The sequence below is a fragment of the Somniosus microcephalus genome, chromosome 32 (assembly GCF_052327205.1).
Source record: "Somniosus microcephalus isolate GS21.2 chromosome 32, FLI_Smic_1.0, whole genome shotgun sequence".
In the NCBI taxonomy this organism is placed as follows: Eukaryota; Metazoa; Chordata; class Chondrichthyes; order Squaliformes; family Somniosidae; genus Somniosus; species Somniosus microcephalus.
The window spans coordinates 24742124-24766664 of record NC_141018.1 but is presented as its reverse complement, the minus strand read 5'-3'; the positions used below and the strand labels follow the sequence as shown (position 1 = coordinate 24766664).

The following is a 24541-nucleotide window of genomic DNA, read 5'->3' as shown; positions in this document are numbered from 1 at the left end:
TTGGGTCAATTAGGCTTATATTCACTGGAGTTTAGAAGAATGAGAGGGGATCTCATTGAAACTTATAAAATTCCAACAGGACTAGACAGACTAGATGCAGGAAGGATGTTCCCGATGGCGGGGAGTCCAGAACCAGGGGTCACAGTCTAAGGATAAGGGGTAAGCCATTTAGGACAGAGATGAGGAGGAATTTCTTCACCCAGAGAGTGGTGAACCTGTGGAATTCTCTACCACAGAAGGCAGTGGAGGCCAATTCATTAAATATATTCAAGAAGGAGTTAGATATATTTCTTAAGGCTAAAGGGATCAAGGGATATGGGGAGAAAGCAGGGACAGGGTACTGAGTTTGGATGATCAGCCATGATCGCATTGAATGGCGGAGCAGGCTCGAGGGGCCGAATGGCCTACTCCTGCTCCTATCTTCTATGTTTCTATGTTTCTATGGAGCGTTACTGGACTGTACCTTTAAGGAAATGTATTCTGGTGAAAGGGAGGGGGCGTGATTTAAAAAAAGATCATCAGTCAATTTTTATAATTCCAATACATGCTGCTTCACCATTTAGGTCAGTTTATGAGAATTACAGTTCATATTCTTGAGATTGATTAACTTATCATGCAGTCTGCAAGACAGCCTATTAAATGCTGTTTACTGTAGGAATGATGAATGTGATGTCTCGGGTTAAGGTGTGATATTCAGCTGGTCTGAGTTGTCCGACATTAAATTAACCCAAATGAATTTAATTTATAATTGGCTGGGAACCAGTTAGCTCTCAAGAAATGAATGCTGGCACAGAGTTGAATCTTGAGACTTGAGCACAAAAATCTGAGCTGACACTCCAGCACTAACGGAGGCGTTGTCGTCTGAGGAGAGATTGGGTCGACTAGGCCTGTATTCACTAGAGTTTAGAAGAATGAGAGGGGATCTCATTGAAACGTATAAAATTCAGACAGGGCTAGACAGACTGGATGCCGGGAGGGTGTTTCCCCTGGCTGGGGGGGTCTAGAACGAGGGGTCACAGTCTCAGGATACGGGGTAGGACATTTAGGACTGAGATGAGGAGAAATTTCTTCACTCAGAGGGTGGTGAGCCTGTGGAATTCACTACCACAGAAGGCTGTGGAGGCCAAGTCACTGAATCTATTTAAGAAGGAGAATAGATAGATTTCTAGACACAAAAGGCATCAAGGGGTATGGGGAGATGCAGTATAATGTGGATAAATGCGAGGTGGCAAAAACAGGAAGGCAGATTATTATCTGAACGGCAATAGATCGGGAGAAGGGGAAGTGCAACGAGACCTGGGTGTCCTTGTGCACCAGTCGCTGAAGGTGAGCATGCAGGTGCAGCAGGCGGTTAAGAAGGCAAATGGTATGTTGGCCTTCGTAGCGAGAGGGTTCGAGTACAAGAACAAGGATGTCTTGCTGCAGTTGTACAGGGCCTTGGTGAGACCGCACCTTGAGTATTGTGTGCAGTTTTGGTCACCTTACCTGAGGAAGGACGTTCTTGCCATGGAGGGAGTGCAGCGAAGATTCACCAGGCTGATACCTGGGATGGCAGGAATGACATACGAGGAGAGATTGTGTCGATTGGGCTTATACTCACTGGAGTTTAGAAGATTGAAAGGGGATCTCATCGAAACCTATAAAATTCTGTCAGGTCTGGACAGACTAGATGCAGAAAGGATGTTTCTGATGGCCAGGGAGTCCAGAACCAGGTGTCATAGTCTAAGGATAAGGGGTAAGCCATTTAGGACTGAAATGAGGAGGAATTTCTTCACCCAGAGAGTGGTGAACCTATGGAATTATCCCCAGTGGCCTGACCAATATTTATCCCTCAATCAACAGCTAAAATAGATTATCTGGCCATTATCACATTGCTGCTTGTGGGAGCTTGCCAAGCGCAAATTAGCGTCTCCTACATTACAACAGTGACTGCACTTCAAAAGTACTTCATTGGCTGTAAAGCAATTTGGGACATCCTGAGGTTGTGAAAGGCGCTATAGAAATGCAAGCCTTTCTTTCTCTATCATGAAGAGAACCTGATTATCAAAGTGATAATCACTACAGGAAAAATAGTTGTAAGACAAGCAATAACAAAATTCATTAAAGCATGATAGCAGTACAGAACTTAGCTGGGTTCAATTTAACATAACATCTCCGCTCTACATTTGGTTTTGGGAATTACATTACAGGTAGTCTTTTCAATTTGCCTATCAGTATAATAATAGGCCCTATAATCCCATGTTTCTATTTAAGTCTATGGTACTAGTAGAAGGGTTTATGACCTCTTTGCTTCAAAATACCTTTCTCTGCAGCAAGCTATTTCTGTGTCTCTGCGATGTGCTGGTTATATCTCTAAGTGGTGTGTTGGATATGCAGTCTGCGAGCCCTTCACAATCGTCCTTTCTTCCTGCTAAAGTGTGATTTTTATCAAGGATGGAGCCATCAACCAATTCATGCCTTCTTTTCTGTCTCTTTAGCTATTACTCCTATAATGTTTATAACTCGAGAGCCTTTTTAGCTAAGTTACTGTAGCATAACTGCCGACTCTCTCTCTAAACTGAGTTCAGTTCTTTTAACTTCTCAAAGCAGGCTAATGTTCTATCCCTTTCTGATCTCTTTCAGACGACAGCAAGCTCTATCTCACCACCACTCTCGACCCCTCCACAGCCTCTGACCCCGTATCCTCTCCATCACTGAGACCGCCTACTTCCGCCCATGTCTCAGCTCATCTGCTGCTGAAACCCTCACCCATGCCTTTGTTGCCTCCAGCCCCGACTATTCCAATGCCGGCCTCCCACCTACTACCCTCTGTAAACTTGAGCTCAGCCAAAAAGCTCTGCTGCCCGTATCCTAACTCGCACCAGGTCCCGCTGACCCATCACCCCTGTGCTTGCTGACCTATATTGGTTTCCAGACCGGCAACACCGCGATTTTAAAATTCTCATCCTTCTGCTCGAATCCCTCCGTGGCCTCGCCCCTCCCTATCTCTGTAACCTCCTCCAGCCCTACAACCCTCCGAGATCTCTGTGCTCCTCCAACTCTGGCCTCTTGTGCATCCACGATTTCCTTATCTCCACCAGCCCTAAACACTGGAATTCCCTCCCTCGACCTTTCCGCCTCTCTAGCTCGCTTTCCTCCTTTAAGTCGTTCCTTAAAACCTACCTCGTTGACCAAGCTTTTGGTCACCTGTCCTAATTAATATCTCCTTATGAGGCTTGGTGTCAAATTTTATCTGATAATCGCTCCTGTGAAGTGCCTTGGGATGTTTTACTAGCTGAAAGATGCTGCAGAAATGTAAGTTGTTTCTGTGGATTTATGCCTTTGTATTACACCTGTACAATCTGCCTGCATTTGTGTTGCTCCCTTTTCACTTTTTAAATCCGCCCTGCTCAACTTTGTTCGATTTGTCGCTTAATATTTTTGGGGGTTTTGTGGTTTTACAACTGAGCCCCACGCCGAGATTTTCAATTCACAACTGCAGCAACAAATCAAGAGAGACCGTAACAGCAGCCCTCGTTATACTTTCGTGTTCCTTGTAACAGCTTCTTGGCCACATCTTGTTTTACACCCAGCGAGGTTGGACGGTTGCAGGCCAAACGTCTCCGCTTATCGACCAGTCTCTCGGGTGTCAGGGCGTTTTCTGACTGCACAATCCTGCAGTAATTGGCACACGTTCGGATAGAAAAAAAAGACTTGCATTTATACAGCGCCTTTCACGACCTCAGGATGTCCCAAAGCGCTTTACAGCCAATGAAGTACTTTTTGAAGTGTAGTCACTGTTGTAATGTGGGAAACGTGGCAGCCAATTTGTGCACAGCAAGCTCCCACAAACAGCAATATGGTAATGACCAGATTATCTGTTATTTTTGTTATGTTGATAGAGGGATAAATACTGGCCAGGACTCCGGGGAGAACTCCCCTGCTCTTCATAGTGCCATGGGATCTTTTACATCCACCTGAGAGAGCAGACGGTGCCTCGGTTTAACGTCTCATCCGAAAGACGGCACCTCCGACAGTGCGGCACTCCCTCAGCACTGCACTGAGGTTGTCAGCCTAGATTCATGCACTCAAGTCTCTGGAGTGGGACTATGAACCCACAACCTTCTGACTCAGAGGCGAGAGCGCTACCCACTGAACCACTGCAGACGGATGGAGACTCTTCTGTTTTAAGGAGCTGTTCGGCCATTATGAGCTTTTTAAACTCACTTATTTTAAATACAAACAATAAGTAATACCTCAGTTTGAATTAAATGTTTTTTTTAAATTAGGTCAGTCGTTTCTTGGTTGGCAAACTTTGATTTCAAGAGCAATTTGTGCTGTTGATGGCATTGCCCCGACTCAGTCACTGCAACTTGCAGCTCTTAATCCTTAGTAAATAGTTCATCCCTGCTTATTGCAACTGAATGGTACAAACACTGACTTTTCAACTCTTAGGGGGAAAAATTGGGTGGTGCCCCTTTTGGGGTGCTGATGTCGCCGGGGCGCTAATTTTGCAGGCCTCCTCCCCCGATTAAAGGGCAGGGGCCTAATGATCGCGGCCGGCACCCCGCATACAAAAGCGCAAGGGGGCAGTCGGATCAAATAAAAATGGCCGCCCGACACCTGCCTCTTTAACTGGGTGCCATTGCGCACCAGTCGCTGAAGGTAAGCATGCAGGTGCAGCAGGCGGTTAAGAAGGCAAATGCTATGTTGGTCTTCGTAGCGAGAGGATTTGAGTACAGGAACATGGATGTCTTGCTGCAGTTGTACAGGACCTTGGTGAGACCACATCTTGAGTATTGTGTGCAGTTTTGGTCGTCTTATCTGAGGAAGGATGTTCTTGCCATGGAGGGAGTGCAGCGAAGATTCACCAGAAGAATGACAGGGGATCTCATTGAAACATAAAATTCTGACAGGACTGGACAGACTAGATGCAGGAAGGATGTTCCTGATGGCGGGGGAGTCCAGAACCAGGGGTCACAGTCTAAGGATAAGGGATAAGCCATTTAGGACAGAGATGAGGAGGAATTTATTCACCCAGAGAGTGATGAACCTGTGGAATTCTCTACTACAGAAGGGAGTAGAGGCCAATTCATTAAATATATTCAAGAAGGAGTTGGATATATTTCTTAAGGCTAAAGGGATCAAGGGGTATGGGGAGAAAGCAGGGACCGGGTACTGAATTTGGATGATCAGCCATGATCGCATTGAATGGCGGAGCAGGCTCGAGGGGCTGAATGGCCTACTCCTGCTCCTATCTTCTATGTTTCTATGTTGCGCCGCCGGCGCTGCAAAGGCGCCCCCTGACCCTGTTGCACACATCGTGCGGCGATAGGTCAGGGGGCGCAAGGGAAGTTTGCGGCCAGGGCGCTACCACTGCCGCTAACCTCCCGCTGAATTTTGCAGGAGGCGTTAGTGGCGCAGCGCCCAGGCGCAAGGGGATTTGTGCACCTGTTTGCACCCCCCGGATGCGCTAACGAGAGGCGCAAACCAACCCAATGTTTCCCCCTTAGATTTTAACCTGCGGGAGCACGTTAAACTCTTGGTAACTTTGTTATTTCACTACAACATAATACAGTAAACTCTTTTGTATCCAGCACCTATGGGACCAGGATGGTGCCGGTTGATGAAAAATTCTGGATAACCGAGAGGTATACCTACCAAGGCAATTTTGAACACAAACAAAAATAAAAACCACTGACTAACTCGGCCACCGTGGGAGACTCGGACTCGGCAAAACGAGTGCTGGATGGATTCGGCAAGATTACCAGTTATCTATTTTGCCGGTTATTAAAGTATTCCGGATGATTAAGTGCCATTTAAACAAGAGTTTACTGTGGTACGGGCAAGCTACAATTATTTGGCAGAAGGGCATTGTTGCTAATTCCAAAGGCCTAAGCACACAAATAACGTTTACATTGGGCCAGATTTTACTGAAAAAATAATGGCATCTGAACGACGCATGGCGGTATTAATGCGCAAATCAACCAGCAACTTGTGGCGAGGAAGAGATACCCCGTGAATTGCGACTCACCGCCTGTTGCTGGCCGGGACGCGCCGCTCCACTGTTAGCCTCACGAAAACGGCAGCTCGCCCTCAACCTCCCCGTGAGTTTCAAAAGGTTGCTGGATTTTCACATTAATTGCCCATTAAACTCGCCACAGTATTAATTAACAGCACAAGTACCCTTTTAACGATATAATTATTGTTAATGATTGCCAATCAACCTTTCTTGCCCAGAGAGTAAACAACTATAAGTGTGCCATCTCATTCCTTCAGGTTGTGAATTGTTGCAGGAGATTTTTAAAAAGTCAAATTTTTAAATTAAATTTTTTTTTTACTTTTCCTTTCTCTTTTTTTTCTATCTCTTAATCCAATCTTTCTTTCTCTCTTTTTATTTCTCTTTCTGTGCCTGATTTGGCATTGAATTCACCCACTCTTAGGGTGGATAGAGAGAAACTATCAACTTATCTCCTCTGGTGGGGGCAGAACTTTTAAAATTAGAGCTAGGGGTGATGTCGGGAAGCATTTCTTCATACAGACGATAGTGGAGATCTGGAACTCCCTCCTGAAAAGCTATTGAGGCTGGAGTGGGTCAATTGAAAATTTCAAAATTGAGATTGATAGATTTTTGTTAGGTAAGGGTATGATGGAGTACGGAACCAAGGCGGGTAGAAGGAGCTAAGATGCAGAGCAGCCATGATCTCATTGAATGGCGGAACAGGCTCGAGGGGCTGAATGGCCTCCTCCTGTTCCTGTGTCACATTGAGGAGTAAGAAAGAAGAAGGACCTTGCATTTGCATAGTGGCCTTTCATACTCGGGGGGGGGGGAACCCAAAGAGCTTCACAGCCAATCAATCAGTTCAAAAACCCAGTTACTGCTGTTATGTAGGCAAACTCAATGGAGCCAATTCACGCACAGCAAGATCCCACAAGGAAGCAATAACCAGGGGGCATAGTTTCAAGGTAAGGGGCAGGAGGTTTAGAGGGGATTTGAGGACAAACTTTTTCACCCAGAGGGTGGTTGGAATCTGGAACTCACTGCCTGAAAGGGTGGTAGAGGCAGGAACCCTCACAACATTCAAGAATCATTTAGATGAGCACTTGAAATGCCATAGCATACAAGGCTACGGACCAAATGCTGGAAAATGGGATTAGAATAGATAGGGCTTGATGGCCGGCGCAGACACGATGGGCCGAAGGGTCTCTTTCTGTGCTGTATAACTCTAGGGGCTGGATTTTCATTCAGGAGTCGGGTAGGAGGCGGGACTACAACTTTCGGGGTTGTAGTCCCGCCTCCATCAAGGTGTGGCCAATCCACGCGATTTTAACTTGATTGACCTTGTTGAGCCTGTCCAGCGGGCTCAGCAGGCCAATTAAGGGCCACCCAGCAACAGGTGACGTCACAGACTGAAATTTCATCTGTCAAGAGGTTTTGACAGATGAAATATCAGTGTTTCACAGCTGTTTGAGGCTGTCAAACACTGACAGTCTTACTTCTAACCTGAGTCCTTCTCCACAGACTCAGTTAGAAATCTCTCCTGCTCAGAAAGCTGAATGCTGTCACTTTTGACAGTCCGCAGCCATTCTGCTTTCTGTGCCGGTGAGATGAGGGACTTCCAAGACCTAAAGGAAGGAAGGCTGAAAAGGTAAGAAAAGGTAATTTAAACTTCTTTAAACACTTTAGACACACCAAACACACTTACCTTCGCACTCATGCACACATCACTCACCTGAACACCGACATCTCGACCCCTCCAAGTCCTTCAACCCGACTGCCCGCCTCGCAAACTTGGCGTGGTTTGGAGCTGTCGGGAATCCCACACTTCAACCTTAAAAATAGGGATTAGGCTAAAAACTGCTTGTTAACTACTTGTTAACAAGCAGTTAATTGGCACTAATCCCCTTCCCGCCTCGGGTAGGCGGGTCCCAGTGCGGGGCAGGTACCCGCCTCCTTTGAAACTGGCATGGAGGCGGGTTGGGTGTTGGATGGGGGTCGGGACCCCCGATTTTGGGATTTTAACCCCCCACACGCCTCCAATCCCGCCTCCGCGGCCCAATGAAAATCCTGCCCTATGACTCTAAATTATTTTTGCATGCATAGGCACAACCTTTTTTGAATCATTGACCGGGAGATTCCTCATAATTGCTCCAGCTCTGCCAGCAGCACTTCCAGCAGAAGGATGCCGGTGAAGAGGGAGCAGCTCCGAGAAAATTCCTGGCCATTTTTATTTGTGTACACCGCAGCATAATGGTCACATTATTCTACCAGTTCAGTTACTGCAGTGTGATAATCAAATACACATTGGCAACTCATGCCCTAAACAACAACTTGCATTTATATAGCGCCTTTAACTTAGTAAAGCATCCCAAGGCGCTTCATAGGAGCGTTATCGGAAATAAATTGACCCCTAGCCACATAAGGAGACATAAGGACAGGTGACCAAAAGCTTGGTCAAAGAGGTAGGTTTTGAGCAGTGACTTAAAGGAGGGGAGGGGGAAACATAGAAACATAGAAGATAGGAGGAGGAGTAGGCCATTCGGCCCCTCGAGCCTGCTCCGCCATTTAATGAGATCATGGCTGATCATCCAAACTCAGTACCCTGTCCCTGCCTTCTCCCCATATCCCTTGATCCCTTTAGCCTTAAGAAATATATTAACTCCTTCTGGAATATATTTAATGAATTGGCCTCAACTGCCTTCTGTGGTAGAGAATTCCACAGGTTCACCACTCTCTGGGTGAAGAAATTCCTCTTCATCTCTGTCCTAAATGGCTTACCCCTTATCTTTAGACTGTGACCCCTGGTTCTGGACTTCCCCGCCATTGGGAACATCCTTCCTGCATCTAGTCTGTCTGGTCCTGTTAGAGTGTTATAAGTTTCAATGAGATCCCTTCTCATTCTTCTAAACTCTAGCGAATACAAGCCCAATCGACCCAATCTCTCCTCATACGTCATTCCTGCCATCCCAGGTATCAGTCTGGTGAATCTTCGCTGCACTCCCTCCATGGCAAGAACATCCTTCCTCAGGTAAGGCAACCAAAACTGCACACAGTACTCAAGGTGTGGCCTCACCAAGGCCCTGTACAACTGCAGCAAGACATCCTTGTTCTTGTACTCGAATCCTCTCGCTATGAAGGCCAACATACCATTTGCCTTCTTAACCGCCTGCTGCACCTGCATGCTTACCTTCAGCGACTGGTGCATAAGGACACCCAGGTCTCGTTGCACTTCCCCTTCTCCCAATCTATTGCCGTTCAGATAATAATCTGCCTTCCTGTTTTTGCCACCAAAGTGGATAACCTCGCATTTATCCACATTATACTGCATCTGCCATGCATCTGCCCAATCACCCAACCTGTCCAAATCATGCTGGAGTTTGAGGTTTAGCGAGCAAATGCCAGAGATTAGGACCTAGGCAGCTGACGGCACGGCCACCAATGGTGGAGCAAAGAAAATCGGGGACCCACAAGAGGTCACGATTGGAAGAGCGCTTGAGCTCTCGGAGGGTTGTAGGGCTGGAGGAGGTTACAGAGGGCGGGAGGGGCGAGGCCATGGTGGGGTTTGAACACCAGGATGAGAGTTTTAAAATCGAGGCATTGCCGGACCGGGAGCCAATGTAGATCAGCGAGCACAGGTGGTGATGGGCAAACGGGACTTGGTGCGAATGAGCATAATAATATTTCAAACTCTCTTATTCAGTTAAAAATTCCAATCAGACATCTGGTTTACTCAGCAAAGTCATGCAGCACAGGCAGGCCTGCTTTGTCCGTATAATACACAGGGTACGATAGAATACTGGGGGCTAGATTTTCAGTTGTTTGCGCCAGCAGTTAGCGCCTTAAGAGAAGTGATTTTCGGGCGCTATGCGTGTAGCGCCTGGGCGCAGCGCAGTTTGCGCCCCGCCCCAAATTAAGTTGCCCGTTAGCGCCGGCGCAAAGTTTAGCGGCCGCCCGGATGCGCGCGCAGAAAATGACGTCACATCCTCGTGCAACGCCCTTTGGCCGCCCCGAATCCAAACTTCAGTCGGACCGCCCCATTGTGCGGCTGGCGCCCAGAGCGTTTGTAAAATGGAACGCAACACACCCTGTGGAGCGCAAATTAAAGGGCACTCCTCCTGCACTATAAAAGGCAGTCTGCATGTGTTGTGTGGAAGGATCCAGTGTGCTGTTGTGAACGGTGTATTTATGTTTCCGGCCTCCTCCTCCTCCTCCTCCTCCTCCTCCTCCTCCTCCTCCTCCTAAAAAAACACATGCACCCTTCCCCTTTAAGAGCTCACTGGCACCAGAGTGTCTGCCATGCGCTGCGCCCGAGCTCGGGCGTTGCGCTCTGCACCGCCGGCTTAGCGCCTAAAGATAGTAGTGGAACGCCTCTTTTAGCGCTCCACCAACCTCTTAGGGCGAAGCCACTGAATTTCCGGCAACGGGGCGCTACTTTGGGGCGGGCGCTAACTTCGGGCGGGCGCTAAGGTTAGCGCCCCAAAACTGTCTATACTGAAAATCTAGCCCATCGTGTCTAACATAGTTTTGCAGTCGGAGACGGGTCGCTAGAAACTAGGCCACATGTGATTCTAACACTTACCTGTTTTCGACTGAAACTTGTGTGTGAGTCATGCCCCGCGAGATAATTACTTTCTCATACTTTTTGGGTGGTATCAGCAGAGTTTTATTTTGAAAAGTGAATTTTATACCGCTAAATGAATATCAGTAAAATTGTAGCAATATCTGCCCACAGCATAGGGCTGCGCTTTTTCTCGGTCTGGAGCTTTGCGTAGGAAGTTACTGCAGGTGAACCAATATTCCGCTTTGAAGAAAAGTAAACTCCAGTGGTGAAGTCATTCCTTTCATTGCATTACTCACTGTAATTTCCATATTGGTACAATAAAGGTTTTGCTTGTTCTTCTGCTCAAAGCACTCTGCACTCACTTATTTAGGCCATCTGGATTGCATATTTCCCTGCTGAGAATTATGAGGCCTGTAGGCTCACCGTTCCTTTTTCTAATATTCTGTTCATGCGCTTCTCACCTTTTCTTTGTAAACTTGTCTGTCATCTTCTGTCTGCCTGGACTTGATGTCTCTGTGTCTAGGAGGGCAAGGAAATGGCCTGCCTGCAGATTGCTGCCAATGTGCCCGGTAGCTGGCAATTAGATGGGACTGGAAATCACCTCTCCAATTTTCCTTCTCCTGAAGGGAGACCACACATAGGTCTGGATTATACTTACCGAGGCAAGTTGGGATCGGGACTGATGCCTTCCGGGTTCTAGTCCCGCCCCCAGCGACGTCCGATGCACAGATGCTATTTTCCCCTGATTGGCCTTGTTAAGCCCGCCCTGGGGGCTTGCTGGCCAATTAAGGGAAAGCCGGTGTCAGATGACGTCAGTTGATGATGCTTCATCTGCCGGTTTTCTTAAAGGCACATGAACCATCTATTTTTGACAGATGATTTGACAGTGTTTGACAGCATTGAGGTGCTGTCAAACACTGACAATCACTGTACAAAGGTGAGCCCTTGCACTCAGGCTCTCCAATGACTCCTTAGGATGAAATAGATGGCAGCCGCAGGTGAGAGTACAGAAGCGATCTGTCACTTCTCCCAATAAGGTGAGGCCACACAAACACTTCAAAGCTTGTCACCTGCAGAAAAATCTAAACACATTAAAAATGACTTTCCCAACATTTCGATACCTCTGATACTCACCAGTGTCCCATTGCATCCTTCACACCACTCCTGCAGCTGTCATCCATACACAAACATTACAACAGACCCACAGCATGCCTCACTTACCCTGGCGGGGTTCCCCGACGTCGGGATGCCCGCAGCAGAAGTTGCAAAATGGGAAAAAGCCTCTTAACTGCCTGTTAGCAGGCAGTTAAGTGGCTATAATCCTCTACCTGCAGCTAGGAGTCGGGTCCCTGCGCAAATCAGGGACCCGACTCCCGGGAAGATTGGTTGGAGGGGGGTTGGAAGCGAGTTCGGGACCCGCTCCCATTCTTTATGATTTTCCCAGCAGTCCCGCCTCCTCAGGGCTGGTAAAATCCAGCCCATAGAATCACGTTGAATTTACAGCCATTCGGCCCAACTGGTCCATGCCGGTGTTTATGCTTCACACCAGCCTCCTCCCACCCATCTTCATCTCACCCTATCGACATATCCTTCTATTCTTTTCTCCCTCATGTGTGTATCTAGCTTCCCATTGAATGTATGCTATTCGCCTCGACCACTGCCTATGGTGGCGAATTCCACATTCTGACCCCTCTCTGAGCAAAGAGAAAATATGATTTCTCTCGATGCTTTCCCACTCAGACAGGGCTTAGAGAGGGAACAGAGTAGAGCACGGATCAAGCTTACGTTCATCCTCACTCCTGTGACTGTGGCTACTCCATCACCTGCAGGCTCCTAGCTGAATGTAAAATTTTCCTTCTATTATCTTATTTAAAGCGGTACCTCAAGAGAAAATCTTTACAATGCCCCCTATCTGTGTGTATCTATTTGAAAAAAATGAAAAGTGAACATTTGTAAATTGGCTTTAGCATTCAGCCGTAGCTCCCATCATTCCCCATTGCTTCTCTGAAGGCGGCAAGCAGTGGGGAATGCTGGGAGCTGAGGCTAAATGAAGCACAGTGTAGGTAATAATCCCAACCAGGAAATTGGTGCGTTCTTTGCGGGGCGGGGGGGAAGAAGCATCATTCAAATATTATAATTTCATAGAATCATAGAATGGTTACAGCACAGATGAAGGCCATTCAGCCCGTCGAGCCCGTGCTGCCTCTCTGCAAGAGCACTTCAGCTAGTCCCACTCCTCCGCCCTTTCCCCGTAGCCCTGCAATTTTTTTTCCTTCAGGTACTTAACCAACTCCCTTTTGAAAGCCGTGCTTGAGTCTGCCTCCACCACCCTTTCAGGCAGTGCATTCTAGATCCTAACCACTCGCTGAGTAAAAAAGTTTTTTCCTCATGTCGCCTTTGGCTCTTCTGCCAATCACCTTAAATCTGTGTCCTCTGCTTCTCGACCCTTCTGCCAATGTGAACAGTTTCTCTCTATCTACTCGGTCCAGACCCCTCATGAGTTTGAACACCTCTGTCAAATCTCCTCTCCATCTTCTCTGCTCTTGGGAGAACAACCCCAGCTTCTCCAGTCTATCCACGTAACTGAAGTCCCTCATCCCCGGAACCATTCTTGGTGCAAGGCTAATGGGTCAAGTTAAGAAACAAAAGATGACTCTAGATGAAGTGTAAATGGCAATGGCAGAATGAAAGACAGCTGCTATGTGAGAGAGAGAATAAAAATGAAAAAAAAAGATAGGGGCAGAGGTTACGGTCTGAAATGATGTTGAGTCCAGAAGGCTATAAAATGCCGAATTGAAAGATGAGGTGCTGTTCCTCGAGCTTATGTTGAGCTTCTTTGGAACAGTGTAAGGGGCCAAGGACGGAGAGGTCAGAGTGGGAGTGGAGCGGAGAATTAAAGTGACAGGTGACCGGAAGCTCGGGGTCACCCTTACAGATTGAACGGAGGTGTTCCGCAAAGCGGTCACCCAATCTGCGTTTGGTCTCCCCAATGTAGAGGAGACCGCATCGTGAGCAGCGAATACAGTATATTAAATTGCAAGAAGTACAAGTAAATCGTTGTTTCACCTGGAAGGAGTGTTTGGGGCCCTGGACAGTGGGAAGGGAGGAGGTAAAAGGGCAGGTGTTGCATCTCCTGCGCTTGCACGGGAAGGTGCCGGGCGAAGGGGAGGGGGTGTTGGGGGTGATAGAGGAGTGGATAGGGTGTTGCGGAGGGAGCGGTCCCTTTGAAATGCTGAAAGGGGAGGTGAGGGGAAGATGTGTTTGGTGGTGGGATCACGCTGGAGGTGGCGGACATGGCGCAGGATGATCCGTTGAATGTGAAGGCTGGTAGGGTGAAAGGTGAGGACAAGGGGAACCCTATCGTGGTTCTGGGAGGGAGGGGAAGGGGTGAGAGCAGAAGTGCGGGAAATAGAACGGACACGGTCAAGGGCTGTGTCAACCACGGTAGGGGGAATCCTCGGCAGTGGTAGTGAATTAAACACTAATACAAAAGCAAAATACTGCGGATGCTGGAAATCTGAAATAAAAACAGAAAATGCTGGAAATACTCAGCGGGTCAGGCCTTATTTTCTTAGCTTGTTTTACTTGCTGAGCCTTAGAATCGTATACCATTCCCCTCATGGAGGTGGGGGAGAAAGGCAAGCTGCTCCCAGCTCTCTACTGCTCTGTAACCCAACACCGAGGGTTGCGTGATGAGAGACCCGAGTCTCTGGTTCAGTCACTTTTCTTTCACTCTCTTTCCCCTGTGGCGAAAACCTCCCTTCATCGCCTTGCTGTGATCACCTGGGCCGAAGCTGACAGCTTGCCCTGCGGGGAATTGTCGGTAATGAATCTGCAGCCTTCAGCCCACAGCGCTGGATTATGTGCTGATCTGCCTCGTTGTACAGGTGTTCAAAATTATCAGGGGTTTTGATCAGAGTAAATAAGGAGAAACTGTTTCCATTGGCAGGAGCGTCAGTAACCAGATGACACGCATTAAGATAATTGAGGGGAGATAAGGAGAGTTTTTTTGACGCGACGAGTTGTTGTGATCTGGAATGCGCTGCCTGAAAGGGCGGTGGAAGCAGATTCAATAGTAACTTTCCAAAGGGAATCGGAAATGTACTTGAAAAGGGGGGGAAAAATTGCAGAGCTATGGGGACTGGGATAATTGGATAGCTCTTTCAAAGAGCCGGCACATGCATGATGGGTCGAATAGCCTCCTTCTAGGTTCACTAGTTTGATTTCTGGGATGAGAGGGTTGTCCCAGGATGGCTTTCAAAAGAGAATTGGAGAAGTACCTGAAGGAAAAAAATTAGCAGGGCTACGGGGAAAGGGCGGGGGAGTGGGACTAGCTGAAGCGCTCTTGCAGAGAGCTGGCACGGGCTCGACAGGCTGAATCACCTCCTTCTGTGCTGCAACCATTCTATGATTCGATGAGGAGAGATTGAGTAGATTGGGCCTATACTCTCTGGAGTTTAGAAGAATGAAAGGCGATCTCATTGAAACATGTAAGATTCTGAGGGGGATTGACAGGGTAGATGCTGAGATGTTGTTTTCATTGGCTGGAGTGTCTAGAGCTAGGGGACATAGTTTCAGGATAAGGGGTCGGCCATTTAAGACTGAGTTGAGGAGGAATTTCTTCACTCAGAGGGTTGTGAATCTTTGGAATTCTCTACCCCAAACGGCTGTGGATGCTGAGTCATTGAGTATATTCAAGGGTGAGATAAATAGATTTTTGGACTCTAGGGGATTCAATGGATTATGGGGATCGGGCGGGAAAGTGGAGTTGAGGTCGAAGATCAGCCATGATCTTATTGAATGGCGGAGCAGGCTCGAGGGGCCGTATGGCCTACTCCTGCTCCTAATTCTTACGTTTCTTATGTATCTTCTGTGCTTTATGATTTTGATACTTCAACAATTCATTTTTAAAATTTGTTTATGGGATGTGGGCGTCGCTGGCAAGGCCAGCATTTATTGCCCATCCCTAATTGCCCTTGAGAAGGTGGTGGTGAGCCACCTTCTTGAACCGCTGCAGTCCGTGTGGTGAAAGTACTCCCACAGTGCTGTTAGGGAGGGAGTTCCAGGATTTTGACCCAGCGATGATGAAAGATCGATGATATACTTCTAAGTCAGGATGGTGTGTGACTTGGAGGGGAACTTGGAGGTGGTGGTGTTCTCATGCACCTGCTGCCCTTGTCCTTCTAGGTGGAAGAGGTCGCAGGTTTGGGAGGTGCTGCCGAAGAATCCTTGGCAAGTTGCTGCAGTGCATCTTGTAGATGGTACACATTGCTGCCACAGTACACCGGTGGTGGAGGGAGTGAATGTTTAAGGTGGTGGATGGGGTGCCAATCAAGCGGGCTGCTTTGTCTTGGATGGTGTTGAGTTTCTTGAGTGTTGTTGGAGCTGCACTCATCCAGGCAAGTGGAGAGTATTCCATCACACTCCTTACTTGTGCCTTGTAGATGGTGGAAAGGCTTTGGGGAGTCAGGGGGTGAGACACTCGCCACAGAATACCTAGCCTATTGGTAAAGTGTATCACAGAATGATTATTATAAACATGACTTTCTTTTTCATTCTTTCAGGGTCTAAGTCCTGGCTGCTATGACACCTACAATGCAGATATTGATTGTCAGTGGATTGACATCACAGATACCCAACCTGGGAAATATATACTGAAGGTATAGGACTACCAGAGTTGTTGCTGCACACAGTGCTGATCTCTTTCAACATTACATAGTTTTATAACTCGCTTGTATTTTTATGTTATAGCTTCAAGTAAACCCCAACTATCTTATACAAGAATCAGATTTCACCAACAACGTTATCAGATGCGACATTCACTACACAGGGCGATATGTTGCCACTACAAATTGTAAAATAACACAGTAAGTATTTCAAGTCTTTTGCTTTGATTTATGAGTTACCTTCGGCCTGCCGAGCTCCAGCCAGTGCCAACTTCGGTTCGTCCCTAAGCTCTGACAGTCCTTTACCTGTCCCGCACTCCGTCCCGCTCACCCATCACCTCCCTCCCCTCTCCGCTCCATTGGCGCCCTGTCCCCCAACAAAGTTTTCATCTATATCTATATCTATACAGGGATCCCTCCCCAACCGCAGGGGATATGTTCCTGAAAATCCCCGTGGTTAGTAAAACCGCAGTTGGCAAATTCAGTATAAATGTGTATAAACACAACAAAAAAATATATAAAAAGCATAACAATCATTGACTTAAGAAAACTACTAGGCACTCGGTCTAAGCGTTAAACAAAGCTTTAATCAACTGTTTTACAACATGGAAGTCTAGTTGTGTCCTTCACTAGTTCCTGTTAAAGAATGTTCTGAGCAAGCTGGGCCAATGCCCAAGTATTTATACTCTCCCTGGACAGCACCACCAGCAGGCCGCCCAGTATTATTTCATAAGTCATTTCCACATGAATGACAAGATTCATGTCAATCATGTTTTTTACTTTATTCCTAAATTAAAAACTGCGGATACGCGAATTTCACTGCTGCGGTTGGCGAAAATTGTCGCAGAGTGGAAACCATGTATACGTGAAATCCGCGTATGGCAAAACTGCGGGAATCCCGTATCTATATTAGAGCAGGCTCGAGGGGCCAAATGACCTACTCCTGCTCCTACGTCTTATGTCTCCCCCACCTGTCTCTATTACCTTCTTCAGGCCCGTATCCCAGCCCATGCCATATGGACCTCCAACTCTGGCCTACTGTCTATTCATCCCTTCCCTCTAATCCACAATCGGTGGCAATGCCTTCAGCTGCCTTGACCTTGAGATTTTGACCTTCCTTCATAAATCCTTTCACTTTTGCTACTTCTCCCCTCACCTTCGGAAGCCGCCTCGAAACTTATCTTTTCTACCATACCTGCAGTTACCTCCCTCGGCTCTTGCACTGCTGCTTAGCATCTGTCTCTTCTCCGCAAATTGCTTTGGGGACAATTTTCTACTTTAAAAGTGCTCTATAAACGTTAGTTGCTGTCAATAGGAGTCTATAGGATGTTGAGCAAGGGTGTATGAAAGAAAGATATAAACAGCTTCTAGAGAAATGCCTACAGATTTTGCATATCACACCTTTGTTTTAAGTACTAGGCTTCATACTTCCTCATTTACTAGTATAAGAACATAAAAACATAAGAAATAGGAGCAGGAATCGGCCATTCGGCCCCTCGAGCCTGCTGCGCCATTCAATGAGTTCATGGCTGATCTTCGACCTCATCTCCACTTTCCTGCACTATTCCCTTAATGTCCATAAATCTATCGATCTCTGTCTTGAATATACTCAACGACTGAGCCTCCCCAGCCCTCTGGGGTAGAGAATTCCAAAGATTCACCACCCTCTGAGTGAAGAAATTTCTCCTCATCTCAGTCCTAAATGGTCGACCCCTTAATCATTAAAATCCCTGTTTTGAAATGCTCAAACATTAGTTGGATTGGCTACTTTGCTGTGCTGCCATGTGATAAATTGCACCCGTGATTTCCTGCACAGCAAGGTTACAATCTCTGCTGCGCCGCTCTTTCGCAGTGTTGCGCCGAGCGGGCAGATCATCAGGCGCACAGTCATGGGTTGTTCTTGGGCACCACCAAGTGGCTGATTCTTGAATGGTATTGCCAGAGGCCTGGGAGGATGATCCTCGCTGGGAAGTGGCACGTGACTCTGGCCGACCTAAAAACAGCTGGATGAAACATATAATTGTCTTCCCACCCGCTCGTGTATAATAAAGAGAATATATCAGGGCCAGAGGTGATATATGATAATTAGCTCCACTTGTATAGTTGACCATAACTCACTGATGAGTGGACTTCTGTATCAATGTCTTTCTGCTTGCCTTAACATGTCCGCTGTGAAGAACAACAATTTGGTTGTCCATCTATTAATCTGTTCTACATAGAAACATAGAAGATAGGAGCAGGAGTAGGCCATTCGGCCCCTCGAGCCTGCTCCGCCATTTAATTAGATCATGGCTGATCATCCAAATTCAGTACCCGGTCCCTGCTTTCTCCCCATATCCCTTGATCGCTTTAGCCTTAAGAAATATATCTGACTCCTTCTTGAATATATTTAATGAATTGGCCTCAACTGCCTTCTGTGGTAGAGAATTCCACAGGTTCACCGCTCTCTGGGTGAAGAAATTCCTCCTCATCTCTGTCCTAAATGGCTTACCCCTTATCTTTAGACTGTGACCCCTGGTTCTGGACTCCCCAGCCATCGGGAACATCCTTCCTGCATCTAGTCTGTCTAGTCCTGTTAGAATTTTATAAGTTTCAATGAGATCCCCTCTCATTCTTCTAAACTCCAGCGAAAATAAGCCTAATCGACCTAATCTTTCCTCAAACATCATTCCTGCCATCCCAGGTATCAGTCTGGTGAATCTTTGTTGCACTCCGTCCATGGCAAGAACATCCTTCCTCAGATAAGGTGACCAAAACTGCACACAATATTCAAGCTGTGGTCTCACCAAGGCCATGTACAACTGCAGCAAGACATCCTTGCTCCTGTACGCGAATCCTCTCGCTACGAAGGGCAACATACCATTTGCCTTCTTAACCGCCTGCTGCACCTGCATGCTTACCTTCAGCGACTGGTGCACAAGGACACCCAGGTCTCATTGCACTTCCCCTTCTCCCGATCTATTGCCGTTCAGATGATAATCTACCTTCCTGTTTTTGCCACCTCGCATTTATCCACATTATACTGCATCTGCCATGCATTTGCCCAATCGCCCAACCTGTCCAAATCATACTGGGGTTTCTCGGCATCCTCCTCACAGCACACACGCCCACCCAGCATTGTGTCATCTGCAAACTTGGAGATATTACATCTAGCTCCCTTGGCTAGATCATTATATTGTGAATAGCTGGGGTCCTTCAAGGCAGACAAATGTAGCTGCACAGACCCCAGTGAAGTTGCGCCGCCCTCTCCTGTGTGCTATTAAGGTGTCATCGTTGAAACTTATTCATCAAACCACTGCTTTACGTTACCAAGCCGCAACTTCCATGGATGATCCGTTCTCTCCACAGTGCTGTGTGTCAGCTTCCTATTACTCTCACAGCTCCATGGCCAAAATACAACATTTTTTGACTTGATCATTCTGCCCATCATCTGGGAATAGGAAGCTGACAAACAGCACTTGGCTCAGTGGGTAGCACACTCGTCTCTGAGTCCGAAGGTTCTGGGTTCATAGTCCCACCCCAAGGACCTGAGCACTGCAGTGCTGAGGGAGTGCTGCATTGTCGGAGGTACTGTTTTTCGGATGAGACATTAAACCGAGGCCTCGTCTGCTCTCTCATGTAGACGCAAAAGATCCCAAGGCACTATTTCGAAGAGTTCTCCCTGGTGTCCTGAGTCAATATTTATCCCTCAACCAACATAACAAAAACAGATGACCTGGTCATTATCACATTGCTATTTGTGGGAGCTTCCTGTGTGCAAATTGGCTGCCGTATTTCCTACATTACAACAGTGACTACACTTCAAAAGTACTTCATTGGCTTTAAAGTGCTTTGGGACGTCCGGTGGTCGTGAAAGGCGCTATAGAAATGCAAGTCTTTCTTTATCCCTCTTTACATCCAGCTTGCGAACCCAATCATTGGTGCTTTTAATTGCCCTGCGTATCTTACAGAACCAACCGTTCTCTTTTATATTTGTCCTCGGGATGTGGGTGATGCCGGCATGGCTGCTTTAATTGCCCATTTCCTGGTCGCCATGAGGAGGTGTTGTGGGCCTGAGTGGTTTGCTGGGCCACCTCAGGAGGTATTAAGAGTGAACAGACATAGTATTGGACTGGAGTCATGGTTGGCAGCCCTGAAGGACATTTGTGACCCAGTTTGAAAGAAAGACTTGCATTTCTATAGCACCTTTCACGACCTCAGGACATCCCAAAGCGCTTTACAGCCAATGAAGTACTTTTGAAGTGTAGTCACTGTTGTAATGTAGGAAACGCGGCAGCCAATTTGCACACAGCAAGCTCCCACAAACAGCAATGTGATGATGACCAGATAATCTGTTTTTAGTGATGTTGATTGAGGGATAAATATTGGCCAGGACACCGGGGAGAACTCCCCTGCTCTTCTTCGAAATAGTGCCGTGGGATCTTTTACGTCCACCTGAGAGAGCAGGCGGGGCCTCGGTTTAAAATCTCATTCGAAAGGCTGCAGGGGGACTGGAACCTGCAACCTTCTGACTCAAAGGCGATAATGCTCCAACGGAACCTTTGGGTTTTTACAGCAATCCTGTCCTCTCCTGTTGTCAACCTAAAAGTTACTCAAGACCCTTGGGTGACTGAACCACTCAGCCCTCCTAATGCTACATTTCAGATGCCCTAATCTTGGCTTCCGCCCCCCCTCCCAAGATTTTTTTAAATAACTTTCCTTACAAAATAATTTCTTCACCCAACCATGTGAGTTAATTTATTGACCAGGTTTGGCTGCGGTAATTTACCTCCAGACTTTAAAAGAAACCTTTTTATATTCACTGAAACTAGAAGAAGACAAGGTTTTTTCTTAAAATCACAATCCCAGAAGGCGTGGGTGACATTGTGCAGGAGCGCAGCACATTTATTGTACAGATAAATAGTTAATGATGGACAGCAGGCAGTGCAGTGGCTGCTCTTTCACCTTTTGGGGCCTAGATTTAACGTCTCATCCAAAAGACGGCACCACTGACAGTGCAGCACTCCCTCAGCATTGCACTGGAGTGTCAGCCTAGTTTTTTTTGCTCAAGTCCCTGGAGTGGGATTTGAACCAACAACCTTCTGACTCAGAGGCTACTAACTGAGCCACAGCTGACACTGAAGGGATGAAGGTCTACGCTGGTAGTTGTGATACGGGTGAAGTGAGTTTGGGCTGTTTCAACTGACTTCCAAATTGGCTTGGGTGAAACCTCAAAGCTGCCTCGAATTTTGGCACTCAGTTGGTTATGCCATTTAGATAGACCATAAGGAATGCAGTTGTGGAAAAATTTGGAGTGCTACAGTAGAGGGCATATTATTGAGGTAGAGTAAAGGGAGCTTCATACGCCAGCTTGCTGTGCTGAGTCTGGTCTGTGGAGTGCTCGATACAGACACTGGGTGAGCAAAGTGGGAGCCTCTCATCACTTCTTGGCATTGACATCCTTCACTTTGATGAGCAGAAAATCCTCCTCCAGACATAAAGTTCGAAACTAGTAAGGTCTCAGATGTGTGAGACTCTTGCTATTCAAGAAGATCAGAGCTTTCTTGCTAGCCTTGAGAATATGAAATGAGAGTTTGGTCTGCTGGCGTAGCAGTTTTCTGTCTATAGGTGGCATATTCAGACCAGGCTATGTCTGTGGCAAAGTTGGATCTGTAAGGATATGCAGATATTTCTTCTCTTCTTAGGCAGTCCCTCGGAACCGAGGATGACTTGCTTCCACATTAAAAATGAGTTCTCAGGTGACTGATGAGTCCAATGCGAGACCTACAGTCTCTGTCACAGGCGGGGCCGACGGTGGTTGAAGGGGCGGGTGGGTGGAGTGCTTGGGTTGACGTGCGCTCCTTGCGCTGCCTGCGCTTGGCTTCCGCTTGCTCCCGGCGAAGAGACTCGAGGTGTTCGGCGCCTTCCCGGATGCTTCTCCTCCACTTTGGGCCAGAGATTCCCAGGTGTCGGTGGGGATGTTGCACTTTTTCAAGGAGGCTTTGAGGGTGTCCTTGAAGCGTTTCCTCTGCCCACTTGGGGCTCTTTTGCCGTGCCGGAGCTCCGAGTAGAGCGCTTGTTTTGGGAGTCTCGTATTGAGCATGCAGACGATGTGAGCTGTCCATCGGAGCTGATCGAGCGTGGTCAAAGCTTCGATGCTGGGGACGTTGGCCTGAGCAAGAACACTGACATTGGTGCGCCTATCCTGCCAATGGATTTGCAGGATCTTGCGGAGGCAGCGTTGGTGGTACCTCTCCAGTGCATTGAGGTGCCTGCTGTACATGGTCCATGTCTCTGAAACATACAGGAGGGCGGGAATCACTACTGCTCTGTAGACCATGAGCTTGGTGCTGGGCTTGAGGTCCAGGTCTTCAAACACTCTCTTCCTCAGGCAACTGAAGGCTGCACTGGCACACTGAAGGCGATGTTGGACTTCATCATCGATGTCTGCCCGTGTTTTACAGTAGGCTCCTGAGGTATGGAAAGTGGTCCACATTGTCCAAGGACTCGTCTTGAATTTAAACTGAAGTTTAAGACCTGATTATGGTTGATGGCCCAAGACTTACTTTATAATTTGTATAGTTTCAGTTGTAGCCGCCTGCACTGGATTCTGAGCATCGCCAGCTGTCACAGCAGTTTGTTGGTCAATTAAGCAATTAAGATCTGGATTCCCACATACTTGGTGAATGCCTGGGAGGATCAGTGCCTGTAATGCGAATGCAGAGTGCTGAGTAAATCATGGGGGACAGGCACTCAAATTGGGCCACATTTCCGTGTGTGTGTGTGAAAATGTTTTATGCAAAGTACACAGAATATCGTCTGTCCTTTCAGGTGAACGTAAAAAATCCCATGGCACTATTTCGAAGAGGAGCAGGGGAGTTCCTCCCCGGTGTCCTGGCCAATATTTTCCCCTCAACCAACAGCACAAACAACAGGTTATCCGGTCATTAGGGCAGCACGGTGGCATAGTGGTTAGCACTGTTGCCTCACAGCGCCAGGGACCCGGGTTCAAATCCGGCCTCGGGTGACTGTCTGTGTGGAGTTTGCACATTCTCCCCGTGTTTGCATGGGTTTCCTCCGGGTGCTCCGGTTTCCTCCCACAGTCCAAAGATGTGCGGGTTAGGTTGATTGGCCATGATAAAAATTGGCCCTTAGTGTTAGGGGGGATTAAATACATGGGGTTACGGGGATAGGGCTTGGGTGGGATGGCTGTCGGTGTAGGGACCGGGTGCTAGGGTTTGGATGACCAGCCATGATCTCGTTGAATGGCGGAGCAGACTCGAAGGGCCGAATGGCCTACTCCTGCTCCTATCATCTATGTTTCTATGTTTCTATTACCACATTGCTGTTCGTGGGAGCTTGCTGTGCGCTTATTGGCTGCTGCGTTTCCTACATTACAACAGTGACTGCACTTCAAAAAGTACTTCATTGGCTGGAAAGCACTTCAGGAAGTCCTGAGGTTGTGAAAGGTGCTGTAGAAATGCAAGATCTTTTTCGAAAAAGAATAGGAATGCTGGAAGTCTGAAGTAAAAATAGAAAATGGTGGAAATGTGTACAGGTCAGTCACCGTCTGATAGAGAAAACGTTTTTTGAGCGGAGGTGCTCCGACTGCCGAGGTTGTGACTGAGAGACTGCAACAAAAAATGAGTCTGTTTTGTTTTTTTCTCTCTTTCGGATACTGATGGACCCACTGTGTATTCCAGCATTTTCTGGTATAAATACCATACACGTGTACCTTGTATTCACAAACGAGGCAATGTGCTCCAATCTGATTGTCTGACCCCCATGCACGTTACCCAGTCGGGCATGCATATTACGCATGTGCTCAGAATGGGTCTCGTTACTCAATGTAGCACAAATACACAGGGCTCAGAATGGGTCACGTTACTCAATGTAGCACAAATACACAGGGCTCAGAATGGATCTCGTTACTCAATGTAGCACAAATACACAGGGCTCAGAATGGGTCTCGTTACTCAATGTAGCACAAATACACAGGGCTCAGAATGGATCTCGTTACTCAATGTAGCACAAATACACAGGGCTCAGAATGGATCTCGTTACTCAATGTAGCACAAATACACAGGGCTCAGAATGGGTCTCGTTACTCAATGTAGCACAAATACACAGGGCTCAGAATGGATCTCGTTACTCAATGTAACACAAATACACAGGGCTCAGAATGGGTCTCGTTACTCAATGTAGCACAAATACACAGGGCTCAGATTGGATCTCGTTACTCAATGTAACACAAATACACAGGGCTCAGAATGGGTCACGTTACTTAATGTAGCACAAATACACAGGGCTCAGAATGGGTCTCGTTACTCAATGTAGCACAAATACACAGGGCTC

General features: G+C 47.3%; 1 protein-coding gene across 1 annotated transcript in view; it reads left to right on the top strand.

Moving 5' to 3' along the window:
- Positions 1–24541, top strand: part of loxl1 (lysyl oxidase-like 1) — a 119348-nt gene that overhangs the window by 84597 nt on the left and 10210 nt on the right. Inside the window, exons 5-6 of the mRNA XM_085972228.1 lie at positions 16106–16201; positions 16293–16408. Coding sequence (XP_085828354.1) covers positions 16106–16201; positions 16293–16408 — 212 coding nt within the window. The remainder of the gene's footprint in view (positions 1–16105; positions 16202–16292; positions 16409–24541) is intronic.